Genomic DNA, 15,829 nt, shown 5'->3' with positions numbered 1-15,829 from the left:
TATTGTAAACATGTATTGCATTTGTATTTATTCATTTCAGATTCTGTTTCCAATTTATTTTTTTACCCTCATTCTTCTCTTTTTCCGTGCTGGTGTGTAAACTATGAGCTTCCTCTACAGGGAATCAATAAAGATGCATCCTATTAACTGGTCTCCTGAGGACAACCAGTGATTGAGTGGAAGACCAGAGACATCTACTGGCCATGAAACAAACTACAACACACGTCAAACTGTTCAGGCACAAGAAAAAAATAATCATTTTATTTGTTTACAAGACATGCAAACAAACATCAAGTGAACACATTTTGAGGATGTTGAAACCAGGATGCTTGATATTCACAAAAACAAGATATGTATTAGTTGATGAACACATGAATATTCAAGGTAAAATCAACAAATTTCCCATTTTTCAGTCAAAACAAATAATAAAAGCTGCACATACTTGACCTTATGTTGCGCCCTGAATGAACAGGTCAGTGAACATCTCATGTGTTCTTTTACAGCTCAGTATGAATGGACCAGCCCCAACTACAGCAGTGACACTGTAATTGATAATGAGTCATGGTCTTGAGTGTATGACATCTTCTTAAATCTATTTATGTGCCCAGTGTTTTTTTCATTTATTATTTTTTCATGTGCATCAAGCAGAAAACGTAGCACCTGAGCCTGCAGAAACTTCATCATCTGAACGTCTGTTTAAAGCCGGTACAGAAGGCCATGTGTGATAAGGAATGTCAATCATTCACTCTACAAAAATCAAAGTGAATCTCTTCATACATATATATAGATATGTATAATATATAGTGTAACAAATATCCAGACCAACAAACAGCACAGTAACTGTACATCAGTAAATCCCTTCACCAGTTATAACTTACAACATGTGAGATTGAGCATTTGCAGTATTTAGGTAACGAATGAAGCTGTGATTTGGTCTGTGTGTGTGTGTGTGTGTGCATGTGCACGTGTGCTAATTTATGTATACAGTGAGCACTGTGAATATATTTTAAAACTCTGCAGTTTGAGCTCAAACTGAGATGAAATGCTTCTTGTCAGTAGCCGTGCATTCTCTGATGATTTGAACTGATATGTCAAAATAAAATCAGTCGTAATTTACCAAAACATCAAATATAGATGTGTGCTCACTGTATATAAATATGCATACAATCATCCTGCCTTTCCTCTCACCACCTCTCCACATTCTTAAAACTTTCCCCACCTCAGTCCTTCATATCAGAATTGATCCTTTAGTAAAACAAAGTTCCCTTTAACAAACCTCTTCTCCCTTTTTCTTTTTTTTTACTCCCTCTGGATCATGACAACAGTGTTTGGTCATTTAACTGTCTGTGGAGCCGCTGCCCTTGTTCTTGTTGCGGCTGAGGGGGAAGGTGGACTTGCTCTGCGGCTGCGTCATCTTGCTGGCCAGGTAGACGAACGGTTCGATGAGCGTGCGCCGGTCGACCACCGACACCTCCCACAGACGGACCTTCTCGTTCTTCGCCCAGTTCTGCGCCTGGTTCGAGTCGACCCGCCTTTCCTCCTGCCTGTCCAGCTTGTTACCCAGGACAACAATGGTCACCTGTGAAATCCAGATCATCGGTTTAGTCAAAGTAGTAGTAGTAGTAGTAGTAAACCTTTATTTAACCAGGCAAGAATTGCTAAGAATACATTCTTATTAGGGCCATGGCCTGGTAGGAGGTGAAAGACCTCCTAAGGGGCAAGGGAAAGGGGGAGTATAACATTCAAATATATAAAATAAAAGCACATATGACAACAGTGACACAAGAGAAAAGAAGAATAGAGACAGTAGGCCTAACATATAGCAATGACATACCACAAAGTGACAGTTAATTTGACGTACAGTGACATACAACAAGTTATGTAAGACAGTGATACTAGATGTAAAGACATACTAGGCAACCATAAAAAGGAGACAATACAGAATAACACAGCAATGCTGCTCACTGCATGTGCTATAGTTTGAGCTGTGATCGGAAACCACTGTCAAATTAATAATTCATAGATCTCATTCCACATAAGGGAGATAAATCAATATCTATGAATCATCTATGAACTTCAATTAGGTGATGTCATGAATTTAAAAGCTGATGATTACTGACACAGTGAGATCATATATCTCTTATTCACATTCATTCTAATGGAAATTCAATTCAGTATTTTAAAATGTAAGTGCAGACATAATGAAATTGCTAAGCTTATATACTGACACAGTGTAATCATATATCTCTTATTCACATTCATTCTAATGGAAATTCAATTCAGTATTTTAAAATGTAAGTGCAGACATAATGAAATTGCTAAGCTTATACAGATGTTTAGTCCTCACCTCCTTCTTGTCTCTGTGACGATCTATGTCCTTCTTGAGGGCCTCCATTCGCTTGAACGACTCCTTACTGTCGATGCTATACACAAGAACAAAGCCATCCGCAAAAGAGTAGTAGTGTCGAGGGAACTCCATCCCATCCCGGAGCCCGCGGGTGTCATAGAAGCGCACCTGCTCTCGTGTACCGCGGTCAGTCTCTATGGAGCCGATGTAGATGTCCTCAAGAGTCTCCATGGGCTCCGAACCTGATGGTGAATACACAAAGACAGCTGTGTTTACTTTGTGTGATGCACTGCACAGGTATTAAGACACATGCTTGTGTAACTGAGCATTTGAAATAAATATAAAACATTTAAATATGATGTAAATCTGTTCAACAAATAAAACCACTGTCACAAACGGCAATGAGCAAATTGATTATGAATAGTGCATGGATTTACTGTATATTTTGAATATGTAATGCCACTAAACATGCAGACAACTACTGACAACCAAGTACTGCATGAACTGTAGATACAGGCTGCAGTCAGCAAAGCCTTAAGTGTTAGATACGCCCAGTTCCTCACTGTCAACAGTATTTGATAGCTGAAATAAAAAGTGCACAGCATGTAACTTGATATCATTATACAAAGGTGTACCTGCAACATGGTTGGCATACAGTAGTTGCTCCAAAACAGCTGTTTTCCCCACAGCACCTTGGCCACACACAACCACCTTACAGCTTTTGCCCATGACTCTCTCGGGTCATAAAATCTGAAGAGACAAAAAAACAAAAACAGTTCAATAAAGTGCTTTATTACAGTTTAAGTGCATAGCTTTGTTGCAGGTGTTATTTGGAAAGCTACGTTGCACCTCGCTATTCTGTTTGACACATTTACTACTATTCACCAGCACAGAGCTAATAAATAACTTGTCAGCAAACATAAAAAATGATTAGTCACAGGTATTACAGTATGAAACGTCGGCTAGTTAGCTCAGTATCGTAGGAATGTACAGTTACGATTAGCTTAGCATTAGCTTTCGGAGAAATACACGATATCACACATTATTATGCCGCGAATGTTATTTAAAAATAACAAATACGATAAAAACGCGTCTATTTAAATAATTATGCGTCGTTATTAGCGAGTATTTGGACTCAACATACTCGTTATGACACTGAATTATTTTGACAACAAGCTAGCCGCTCTGCTTACCCAGTGGACTACTTCCTGTTTACAGTCTACGTCACCGACTGCAGTGATGTGGCCCCGCCCCCTCCTCATTGACGGCAAAATGGCGACGGAGAACTGTGATGGTTTGAACATGGACCCTGACATGGACCTGCTCAGCGACGAAGAAATAGAAAGGTACGACACGTGAAGTGAAGGTTGTCAGCGGCTGAACAACATTTACAACAAAGTGTTTGACCGTTAGGAGCCGGCACGAGCCCTCCACATGTTAAATTTCTTGTCGCTAACTCGCGCTCTGCCGCTAACTGTTTAAGCTAAATTTGGCCCCGGAGTGGTTTGATGGATTTCTGTGCTGGATTTTCTGTTTTTGCAAGTCGGATAGTGTTTTTAAAACCCTTCCGTTCAGTGTCGACTCTTAAACTTGATTTAGGCAGGGTAATGCCGCTTTCACATTGTTGCAATATCCCTCTGAATGGGTTGCTGCTAGCTGCCATAACTAGTTATAATGACACCATTCACTCAATGTGTGGTCGTGATGTAAAACATGAAAGGCTTCCAAAAAAAGTAATGGCAGTGGCCCACAGCATGGTGTCATATGTTCCTGGCTCTGCTCTCCCTCCCCTGCCTGTCTGTCTGCGACGTGTGTGATTGGAGCAGTAGACTCTCTGCTGCTGCTGCTTTGGCTCTTACTATGTTTAGCTAACTCAGGCCAGTGAAGTATCAGACCCACACTGTCATAAATACACAACAACCCCTGGACATGCAGCTGATTATGAATATGAATGTGATGCCTTTAGATTTGCTGTTTTACAGTGTGTCAAGTAAATGAACCCAGTCTCTTATTACTGTAGCTACAACCACACAATATGCCATGGTGCTTTCTCATCATGCTTTGTGCTAAATTTGCATTTAACCTTCTTTTTTTATTATTCTGTCTTCCTGCTTTACTTTGACACAGGGAAGCAGAGGGCTTCAAAGAGCAAGGCAATGCGTTTTATATCAAGAAGGATTATGCAGAAGCATTCAACTATTACACCAAGGCCATAGGTAAATATTCCTAAACAATCCTCCTTTGTGAGTGGAAGAAGGAGTCTTTCTTGACTTCTTGTTTTGCATTTGGTAACAGGCAGTAGTTTGATTTTTGACTTTGCTGGGGTGTCTTTTAACAGACATGTGCCCGAAAAATGCAAGTTACTATGGAAACCGTGCAGCCACATTAATGATGTTGTGCCGATACAGAGAGGCTTTAGAGGATTCCCAGCAAGCAGTACGACTAGATAACTCCTTCATGAAGGTGGGTTGTGTCTCCGAAATGGGAAATCTAATCACTTTGTTAACATCACACATTTTTCAATTAATAACACCTTAACTTGTAAACTTTAACTGGATCCTTTTAATCTAGTCATTTCCTACATTGCAGTGCTATACCAGTTTTGTCTGTGATGATGTTTCTCTTGGCTACATATTAAGCTGTAGCTCATTAGCTGCACCTCAGATGTAGTACACAATAACAGAGGCCTAAGTGCGAGCTAGTGGTGCTAGTGCTGACCTCAGTGAGGACAGGAGTTGAGGAATGTTATTGAGTTTCCCAACTGTACGTATTTCACCCACAGGGCCATCTGCGAGAGGGCAAGTGCCACCTGTCCCTTGGCAACGCCATGGCAGCCAGCCGCTGTTTCCAGAGGGTTCTGGAGCTGGAGCCAGACAACGGCCAGGCCCAGCAGGAGGTGAGTTGGCCTTGGCCTGGACATGGACATCTGACAATTTGGATGTGATTATCCACTGTCAGATAAGCTTTGGCCTCGCTAGTGCAAATAAAGTGCAAAAAGTCTGATACCGAGCGGTTTAAGAGGATATCAGCCACAGACGGAGTTACTGTCAATTCTCCATGAGCTGACCAGGATGTGAGTTTTTAGCTTATTCAGACTAGACACCACTGCTGTTAACGTTGACCTGGTTTGACCACTGCTGGCTGCAATGCAATGATGCAAACTGACCACTAGATGTGTTTTTTTTTTTTTTTCATTGTCACTGAGCACTGTGATTTCCTTTGGCAGGTGAAGAATGCAGAATCCATCCTCGAGTACGAGCGAATGGCAGAGATTGGATTTGACAAGCGAGACTTCAGGATGGTGAGCAGCTCGGTGTTTACGCTGTTACTTCATTTTGTCATGTGTGTACCATGGTGTATTCAAGGTATTCCTCCTCCTGTTGTTGTTGTGTCTAGGTGGTCTTCTGCATGGACCGGGCCCTGGAGTCGGCCGCCGCCTGCCACAGGTTCAAGATCCTGAAGGCGGAGTGTTTAGCACTGCTGGGACGTTACCCCGAGGCTCAGTCTGTAGCCAGGTGAGGATGCACGTTCCTCTGGTTATTGGACATTATTGGAGACACAGGTATTTGCAAAGCTCAATACATGCATCCACACAGCTTTTAGTTTATTTATTTGTTTGTTTCATTCATTGAAAAAAGAAAAGAAAAACAGTTTAATGCAAAAAAAAAAAAAAAATGCAACTCCTGAATGAAATAGGGTAGAAGTGAACTTTTGTAGTCTACTTATTTTTTCAAGAAATCATTTTATTTCTATTCTTTTCTATTCTATTTATTACTGTATGTTTTTAAGCTGTGGGTCCAATAAAAATTTCATTATCTAGTATAATGACAATAAAGACTCTCAACTCAACTCAACCTTTACAAATTAGATAATGTGTGTATCAAAAAAAGAAGAAGGAAAAAACACAATTATAAATTAGTAACATGTTTATCAGTCAGATGCAAGAGAGAAATGGAAAAACAGTGATTTGTCAAGTGAAATGTAAACATCTGGAAAATCATCTGCCTCTATAGAGCCATAACAATCGTGTTAAATGTTGTCGGGCACTGACTGCACCGGGTTTACAATGATTTATTGAGCTGACTCATCTTTGTTGGATGATGACAGAGCACAGAAATCCACAGCGCTAAACACACGATGCACCGCTTTATGTTTTTTTATGTATCTGAAGGTGTTGGAGATATTTCAGTGCAGGTCTTTCACATGGGTTCTAGACACTCTTAAACCTGATCTCAGATTTTACAAATCACAAGACTGTGCAGACGGCAGAGCCTCACAATCAGCCCTCTGTGCTCATTTGACTTGAAAATGACGATTCTCTGGCTCCTGCCTTCAGGAAAATGTGTGGCGCTTGTTTTGTTTTCAGAGAGGTAGAGGGCCGGGGGGGGTGGGGAGAGAGGAGAGGGGGAGTCATTCTCACAGTTCAGAGAGAGCAACTAATAACTGTGGCTGGTGCCCTCTTTCCATTATGCACATGTCTGTTACCACTGCATCCCAGGACTCTGTGTCATCACTGCAGGGAAACACGGACTCCACAGTCGAATCATTTGATGTGAACTAACCCTTTAAAGCCGATGAAAGGAAATACTGTGATTTCTCCTGTTGTAATGCATGTTTTCTTCTTCTTCTTTAGTGATATCCTGCGAATGGACTCCACCAACGCGGACGCGCTGTACGTGCGCGGTCTTTGTCTCTACTACGAGGACTGCATCGACAAGGCCGTCCAGTTCTTCGTCCAGGCCCTGCGAATGGCCCCCGACCACGACAAGGCTCGGCTCGCCTGCAGAGTGAGTCATTCACATCCGGTAGAGAAGAATCTCGTGAACCAGTTCAACTTCTGTTTTGGTGACATCCTATAAATATAGTGAACAGAACGGGTTCCTGTTAATGAAAGAGGAAAATTGCCCAAGAAAATGACGCATTTCTCCTTTTTTTTTTTTTTTGTTCCATTTTAAGCCTGATTGACTTCTACTACCTCTGAGATGAGCTAGTGGAGCTTTTTAAGATTATGTTGTGCTGTTTTCCCAGAATGCCAAAGCACTTAAAGCCAAGAAGGAGGAAGGGAACAAGGCGTTCAAGGAAGGAAACTTTGAGGCGGCGTATGAGCTGTACTCTGAGGCACTAACAATAGACCCCAACAACATCAAGACTAATGCCAAGCTGTACTGTAATAGAGCCACTGTTGGGTCCAAGGTAAGAGACACCACCGACCTCTACAACATCCTCCGTTTTAGCTATTTCAACACACTGAATTCAGAACACTCAGGAGACAATGCACACTTTTATATTTTATTTTAATGTTAATTTAACAGGGACGATATATACAACATTGCCACAACAAATGGAAAATGCGATTCATACAAGACGTTAAGCTTCAGTTTTTTTGCAGTCTTTGACCCTGGTCAGGCTTTAGAATAGGATAAAATATACTGAATACAATAAATGCAGTGATACAAATGAGTAAATTCACTATAAACAGAGCTCTTAGTCTGTGGCAGGAATTATTTTATTTTGAAAGTGAGAGAAAAACAATCAGATCCAACTCCAACACTGTCAGTCATATTTGAACCCTGATCTGATCTGAGGTCTGATCTGATCTGAGGTCTGTGTTTGGAAGTTTAGAAATAAAGAAATTGAAAAAAACTTTAGAAAACAATGTAATTATAATAATAATAATAAAAAAAACTTTATTTCTATAGCACTTCAAAACACTATTAGTATTTTACAGCAATTTGCTACAAGGATACAAAAGCATAAAGATAAAATTGAGCAGAACAGACCCAAAACCCCAAGTAAACAACAAAAGATAAATATAAGGGGTATATCTTTAAAGGGAAAACCTGTAAAACTATAGAATAATACAACACTATAATAATGATAAATCAGTATTTCAGCATTTAAACCTCAAGTTAAAGTATGGACAACTGTCACGTATTTGACCAGGAGGAACAACACTGTGACTCCAGTATTGAAGCTGTGTGGACTGTGTCTGACTCTGGTTCATTACTGAGCAGAAGTCGTCGTCACGCACTCTGACAAAACCCAGAGAGCAGCAGATAAAGACAGAGAGCTGTGTGTGTGTGTGTGTTAGATAAAAAGGTAAAGACAGAACCACAAACACACACATGACAGGTTTAATAGTCCTAGTAAAATGCCGGGTTTGTTCTGGACTCACGGTGATGTCACTGCAAGTAAAACATTACGCGTACACAACACGACACAACACATGACACACAGTATAAAGTATTTTGTGTTATCTTTGCTTCCTTGTGCTTTCCTCTGTCAGTGAACCAGACTGCTGGTTTCTCTCTCTCTCTCTCTCTGTCTCTTGTTTCCAAGCTCATGCTCATTTTTTTCTCTTTTTCTTTCTATTTGAAAGCTGAAGAAACTAGAACAGGCCATTGAAGACTGCACGAAGGCCATTAAACTGGATGAGACCTACATCAAGGCCTATTTACGGAGAGCACAGTGGTATCCCTCACATTTCTAACTCCGTTGTTAACAGACACAGCCGGTCGAGATGCCCCGACACAGTCTCATGTCTGAGTGAGCTCGGCTCAGACTGATCACTGTTCGTTACGTATCACAGCAGCAACAAGGATGGTACTGTAAGGACGACTGAAGTACACATGGAATAATTAATTGCAAGTAGTTTTTTATAGACTGAATCAAATCAGGGATGCAAACAGCGCGCCGAAAAGCGAAACTCGCTTTTTTCATGACCAATTAGGTGACTTGTGTGAATCATTCAGATCCGAAGAGATTTTGTTTTGAGGGGGGGGGGGTCTCAGCGTCTCAGCTGGGGTCAGTAAAATGTTTTTCTAACAGGCTGACAGTGACAATCACGTGAAACTGAGGCGAACTCATTCATGGTTTCTGATCATACTGATAACTGCCGACCTCCAATGTTGACGCGCGACGTGCGCGCTCGTTACCCAAAGCGGCGCGTATCCGCGTGCAGTCGGTACGTACATTACTGTGTCAGGCAGGTGTCTCCCACGGAGCTCTGCCCCGTTTCAGAGGTGAAGGAGAGACGTCGCCTCCGCGATGTAGAATGTGTTCAATTAAAGTGAAACTAACACATTATATAGGCTATGTCCATTACACAGTTTTAGGCCTTAAAATGTCTTAAATTTGTTGAATTATTGTGTTCAAGTCTTAAATAATTTTAGACAGGTCTTAAATTTTCTTATGCCCACCATGGGCGAGCATTTCACTCGCATTTGCCCCTAAAAAAAAAAGACATGTGTGAACCGGGAAAATCACAAAAAAGAAAGAGCACAACCTGCGATTGGTCCAAAACTACAAATCCCACAATTCTCTGGCCTCAACAATAACAGTAGTTAGTGTAAGTAAGGGAGAGTGGAGCTGTAGGTGAAAAGAGGTAACAACGCCACGTCTGGTCCTGTTCTATGTTGTTCGTTCACACCGTCACCGTTTATTCGTTACGTCCGCGGTGTAAAAGGCCGTGACGCAAAGACGCGATTAGGCGCGAGACGCGATTAGGCGCGAGACGCGGTATACGCGACTTTTTTTTTTTGCGACGCAATACACGCGATTCTTTTATGGCGACGGGACCCTCGCGTCTTCGTTTATTTCATCGTGTTTGGTGGGAAGACCCACAGGGGCTTCCCACACAAACACGAGGAACGCTTTTTTTTCGCGCGAGCTTTTACGCGCAACCAAACGCGAGATACGCGAGAAATGCGATTTATCGCTCGTTTTCACTCGTTTCAAAAAAAATTCACGAGCCCGCCAACAACTTTTTTTTTTTTTTCAAAGGAGGTTCAACTGGACTTAGTTATTTGTCTAGGAAGACGTTTCACCTCTCATCCATGAGGCTTCATCAGTTCATGTAGCATCTGACCAGGCTGGGACTGGTCCAACTATCTGGTGTGGAGACTCAGTATAAGTCCAGTTGCTTTCGATTTAACCTCCTTTGAAATACTATGACCTGGACAAATGAGAATATGCACAGGCCTACAACAACATTTCTGCTCTCACCAACCATGGTTGAGGTCACAACGCTGCTGTAGCTGCTCTGGAAGTCCGAGACACTGAGGCCAAACGCCGCCGTCGCTTCTGATCCATGACGGCGAGTTCCGGGCTGATGAGCTACAGAGACTTTACAGTCAAATAGGAGCAGTGCGTCGCTGTGTCGGACTGTTTGTTTGGATTTAATGAAGAAGCTGCACAGAGTCAGGTGAGCAGAAGCTGCCCCCCCCCCCCCCCCCCCCCTCTCACCGTGGAGCCGCTGCTGTCTCACAGCCACCACCGACCCCTAGAATAAAACACCACTAAGCCGTGGACGGTCGCTGCGTGGATAAAATGCTGACGACCAAAACAGCCGCCACCAGGTCACTGACTGGAGAGTTTTAAAGTCGGCACATGAACGCAGCTCAGACCGGCCGGTGCCTCTGCGCGGTGATCAGCAGGACGCTATACCCAGTACCGGCCAGCTCAGTACAGAGGGGGGGGACGATAACGTGACGCACAGTATACTGTTATGAGACACATTATGCATCCCAACTGTCTTTTTTTTAGAGGATTTTTTTTTTTTACCAAGAATGCGCCCAAAAAAATCATGATCCAGGGGCCAAAATTCGAAACAAATATATTTTTTTTAAATCATAGGCTAATTCTCATTATTCTCCTGATGTCGGTTTAATGTAAACAGATTGCGCTGATATGCGTCATGTGACAGCGGGGCAGAGCTGCAGCTGCTGTGCTGTGATGGACCTGATCAGACTGGTGGTGGTCCACAGTCAATCAGTCCCAGATCCTCCACCGTCAGCAGATCCCCCGAAAGCCCCCGCAAATAATACATCGACAAGAAGTTACTGTAAGTGGCAAATTGCACCTTTTCGTCGGTTTATTATTTGCGGATTATTTTTTTTATAGCCTATATAACGTCACTGCAACATGCGGCTCTCAGTGCTTGTCGGTGTTGTGTCTATAAATTGTGAAATAACTTTTCCTCGATATAAATATGAGACTTGGTCGATAGGTTTCATTCATCCATGTTTTGGCAGACAATACAAATAACCAATGATAATGAGATTTCCACCGCGCCGAACCAATCATGTGGCTGGAATAGAGCCAGTCAACAGTAACACGTGCATTTGTTTGGGTTGCTGCAGATGTGCACATCAGCTGACACCGCCGGTAAAAGAGAGAGAGAGAATGAGTGTTGTCTCGAAAAAAAACAGTGAAGGAGAACTTGGACAAGTGACTGAAAAGACGCGTGGTGCGTAATGGGGACACCAGGCAGCTGGAGCGGACCGCGGTCACGGTGCGGCCGCTCTGCTGCTCACCTCAGTGTGTGCGACAACTCATTCATGGTTGTCTCTGATTACACTGGTAACAGCCTTCCTATTCACCTCCAATGTAGACGCGACGTGCGCGCTCGTTACCCAAAGCGGCGCGTATCCGCGTGCATTCGGTGCGACGGCGCCGCCGTTTCCCCCCCGTGCATCATGTCCGTTGCTGTGTCAGGCAGGTGTCTCCCACGGAGCTCTGCCCCGTTTCTACGGTGAAGGAGAGACGTCGCCTCCGCGATGTAGAATGTGTTCAATTAAAGTGAAACTAACACATTATATAGGCCTATATGTCCATTACACACTGAATGGGATGTTAAATCCCATGTCTTTATTTCTTCTGTTTATTTTAATAGTATATGACTAACATTCAGTGAAGACCTAAAAATCAGTATCTCCAAAATTGAAATATTGCAATGGTTTTTATTTTTTTAAAGCATTTTTAATCTAGAAATGTTGGCCTTCTGAAAACTGTCCTTCTATATGCACTCAATACTTGGTTGGGGTTGAACTACTGGAAATTGACTTTTCTGTGATATTGTTAATGGTGAGGCCCCCCCCCCGCCCGCCCGCCAGACAATTCCTCTCTTTTTTGGTCCTGACCCGTTTGCATCCCTGATCAAATGTACAGACTATTCAACAGGCCACATGTCTCATAATACTAATTCAGGTTTATTCAAATTAAAGAATGATGTGATTTCAAGTCTGATACAGGCTGCTTACAAAGTGTGGGTTTGTTATTTGACTGTAGGATGCTGTATTAGTGTCACACACTTTGTTAAAACCACAGAGAGCAGAGTGTTAACCACAGTGATCAGTGACTGGAGGCGTTAATTCAGATCAACTGATCACGTGTCTTTAATGAAAACTGGCCGATCGGGGTCGGGGCATCCCTACCATCAGGTCATACACACCTGGACAAACTGAAGACAGTGTCATTATCATTTTCTGCTCTTTTATTTTTATTATCCAGATGTATTAAAGGAGCAATATGAGACGTGTGTGTTGTGTGTTGCAGCTACATGGACACAGAGCTGTATGAGGAGGCGGTGAGAGACTATGAGAAGGTTTACCAGACAGAGAAGACAAAAGGTGAGAGTCAGGACAAACTCTCGCTCTCGGCGCGTCTGATTCATGGAGCGTAAAACAGTTTGCACTGTTGTTGTCAAGTGTTTTGATGTGAACATCTCTCCTCCTGCTGTTTATCAACTCATCCCTTCGTTGTTTCTCTCTCTTTATCCCACAGAACACAAGCACCTCCTGAAAAACGCTCAGCTGGAGCTGAAGAAAAGCAAACGGAAAGATTACTACAAAGTGCTCGGGGTGGATAAGCACGCCACAGAGGAGGAGATCAAGAAAGCGTACCGCAAACGGGCGCTTTTACATCACCCGGGTGCGTGGTTTCATCAGCCGTCGTGGCCTTTATACACAACAGCAGAGCCACTGTGTCCTGACTCCTGATCCAACGTAACGCTCACGCTCTGTACCTTTTTTTGTTTTGTTCAGACCGTCACAGCAGCGCCAGTCCTGAGATGCAGAAAGAGGAGGAGAAGAAGTTCAAGGAGGTGGGCGAGGCGTTCAGCGTGCTGTCAGACGCAAAGAAGAAGTCTCGCTACGACAGCGGCCAGGATCTGGAGGACGACGGCATGAACATGGGAGGTCAGTACCCGGGAAAACTCTGAGCTGGGAGGAGGAAATACTGAGATACAAGTCATACCAGGGATCCTCCTCTTTATTCCTCCACACCGATGACGGTCAGAGTCAGAGCCGTGCTGTTTTTGGATTGTCTGTCCATCTGTCCCATTCTTTTAGAAACAATATATTAACACAGCGTGACGGATTGTCCTCAAATTTCACACAAACATTCACAAAGACTCACGAAGAAATACAGTAGGAGTTCCTCAAGGGAATCCCTTCAGTTTGTGCACAAACGCTCATGACGACAAACTAATTAGACCCTAACTCAAAACTTCACACAGACATTGTGACCAAAAAATCAAACAAATGGTTAAAGGGATAGTTCAATATTTTGGCAAATTGGCCCATTGCCATAATACCTATAGTTTTAGGAGTAGGTTTGTTACTTTAAAGGCCCCATGGCATGAAAAATGTGATTTTGGTTATTTTTTCGTGCTTGGGGAGGTCTCTGGGCCACGTATATACTGCCCCATGCATCAAACTGGTCATAAACGGAGAAACACACACCGCCCATTTGTAGGAACATTCTATTTAAGAGGAGCAGATAGCACTTCCTCCTTTCTGTGATGTCACACACAAGGTAACTCCGCCCACCGTGACCAGTTGTTTTTTTTCAATTTTTATGAATGCAGCTTAGGTTTCAGTTACTTGCCTGTGATTGGCCTGACCACATGCCACTCAAAAACAGTGAGCCAATCAGAGGAGAGGTTCTCATTCTCTCTTCTGATTGGCCAAATGACCTGTGCCTGCTGGAGCTCCAGAAAGAGGCAACAGAAAGGGGCAATATAAACGATATTAAGCAGATTACAGATACTCAAAACCAATGATACATCTTGTTAGGGATATCAGCAGGTAAATAAACCCAGAGAAAAGTGCACAGCATGGGGCCTTTAAATGTCGGTGCAATGAGATGAGACGCTATTTGATAATAACCGAACGTTACCAGACAGAGTTGTTTTCGAGGTAAATTCATGCAAAACCGCTGATGTGCGTTCCCATCGGGGGCAGTTTTTCAGCAAGCAGTCCCTGTATTTTCCTCTAAAACAACTCCGTCTCGTAACGTTCTGTTATTATCTCATAGCGTGGTGAATGTGCAGGTCATAACTTGTCCACCTGAGCGTTTTGGAGTTGTTGGATTGTGTATGAGTTTGATGAGGGAAACCAAGAAATCCCATTAGCCTCCGTAGCGTAGCTCTGAGCAGCTCACGGCTCTGCTCCGCCGTTCTAAAAATAGCTTGCACCGACAATTAAAGGTAACGAACCTACTGCCATGACTATAGGGATTATGGCCAATTTGCCAAAATGTTGAACTATCCTTTTAATAATTTTATTAGATCTGGCCTGAAACTAGAAGGAGGCGGATGTTGTTATTATGAAACAGCAGTTGTTTCTATGGTGATAGTCGAGTGCTGATAATGACTCTGACCTGAATCTTCTTTCTGACAGATTTTGATGCCAACAACATTTTCAAGGCTTTCTTCGGCGGCCCGGGAGGTTTTAGTTTTGAAGGTAAATCCTTACATGGAAGAAACAAAAAACAAAACAGATACAGAAATACAATAGCACATAATATAAATACATACAAAGAAAGAAAGATAGATATGGTGGATAAAACGGTTGGGGGACAGAGTGTTATAGGGAGTAGGACAAGTTAAATATCCAATATAATCTGCCCAACACTTTGGACTGATACTAACTGAAAGAGCACAGTGAACGTCTCTTTCTCTCATTGACCTGTTTGTCGTTTTCTTTCAGCATCTGGACCAGGAAATTTCTTCTTCCAGTTCGGTTAATTGGAGGACTCGTCGACCCAAACAGTTACTGCATCAGGACTTTTCAACAATGTCAACCCCCAGACCCGCCATCCGTATTTAAATGACTGACTGATTGCAAGTCAGATTCTTGTCTATGCCATTGACTGAATGAATGCAACCCAATGACCACATGCAGCAAATGATTTAAACGCCCGTATAGCAAGGACGCCGAGGCGGCTCAGACTAAGTTGATAGTGTTACTGGTTTTTGGATTTGGTTTTCTTCCCTCCAGAATTAAAAAAAAAACAAAAAAAAAAAAACACAAACTAAACAAACTTGAAAGTCAGTAATGGCTAGCAACACTGGTCCAATCGTTTTCCTCTGGATTTTCGAGATATAGGAGAGATTGTGCAGCTATCGTATCAGAGCTTTTAGGGATTCATGCAGGAAGTGACATCCTGAGGAAACTCTTGAGACGCAACTGAGCATTGAGCAAGCTTTTACCCCGGCTCGTCTCCACTTACTGCTGACGGGGAGTTCTCTGCATGACGATAAGTAACTTGCTTAATGATTTTTTTTTTTTATTGGGAGAAAATCACTGAGCAAAAAGCCCCCCCGCCCCCACCTCCCCCGCCCGCGGCCCCCACACTTCCCGCCTCCTCCCCTGTCAGACAAGACAAACAGACAGTCAGCTGCTACGAATTCACACTGAA

At 42.8% G+C, this 15,829-nt stretch overlaps 2 protein-coding genes across 4 annotated transcripts; one reads left to right on the top strand and one right to left on the bottom strand.

The window, feature by feature from the left end:
- Positions 1 to 239: 239 nt before the first annotated feature.
- On the bottom strand, positions 240 to 3,676 carry nkiras2 (NFKB inhibitor interacting Ras-like 2). Of its 2 annotated transcripts, none has more exons than XM_083977390.1 (4): positions 3,541 to 3,676; positions 2,983 to 3,097; positions 2,348 to 2,589; positions 240 to 1,579 (listed from the first exon to the last, which is right to left on the bottom strand). In XM_083977390.1, exons 2-4 carry the CDS (start codon positions 3,074 to 3,076, stop codon positions 1,337 to 1,339), a joined length of 579 nt encoding a protein of 192 aa, XP_083833516.1. In that variant the 5' UTR covers positions 3,077 to 3,097; positions 3,541 to 3,676; the 3' UTR covers positions 240 to 1,336. The 2 variants fall into 2 exon arrangements, with proteins under 2 accessions (XP_083833516.1, XP_083833517.1); XM_083977391.1 differs by having other exon boundaries at positions 3,492 to 3,543.
- On the top strand, positions 3,587 to 15,435 carry dnajc7 (DnaJ (Hsp40) homolog, subfamily C, member 7; the record flags this gene model as incomplete). Of its 2 annotated transcripts, XM_083977378.1 has the most annotated exons (14): positions 3,587 to 3,693; positions 4,475 to 4,563; positions 4,686 to 4,810; positions 5,130 to 5,243; positions 5,574 to 5,648; positions 5,744 to 5,862; positions 6,981 to 7,134; positions 7,376 to 7,540; positions 8,727 to 8,818; positions 12,683 to 12,756; positions 12,911 to 13,057; positions 13,171 to 13,323; positions 14,809 to 14,871; positions 15,118 to 15,435. In XM_083977378.1, the coding sequence occupies 14 exons, from the start codon at positions 3,587 to 3,589 to the stop codon at positions 15,153 to 15,155; spliced, it is 1,515 nt and encodes a 504-aa protein (XP_083833504.1). In that variant the 3' UTR covers positions 15,156 to 15,435. The 2 variants fall into 2 exon arrangements, with proteins under 2 accessions (XP_083833504.1, XP_083833505.1); XM_083977379.1 differs by lacking the exon at positions 14,809 to 14,871 and having other exon boundaries at positions 3,601 to 3,693.
- Between the last annotated feature and the right edge of the window lie 394 nt (positions 15,436 to 15,829).

This window comes from Trachurus trachurus (genome assembly GCF_905171665.1).
Source record: "Trachurus trachurus genome assembly, chromosome: 8".
Lineage (NCBI taxonomy): Eukaryota > Metazoa > Chordata > Actinopteri > Carangiformes > Carangidae > Trachurus > Trachurus trachurus.
This window is presented reverse-complemented; position numbering and strand designations above follow the sequence as displayed.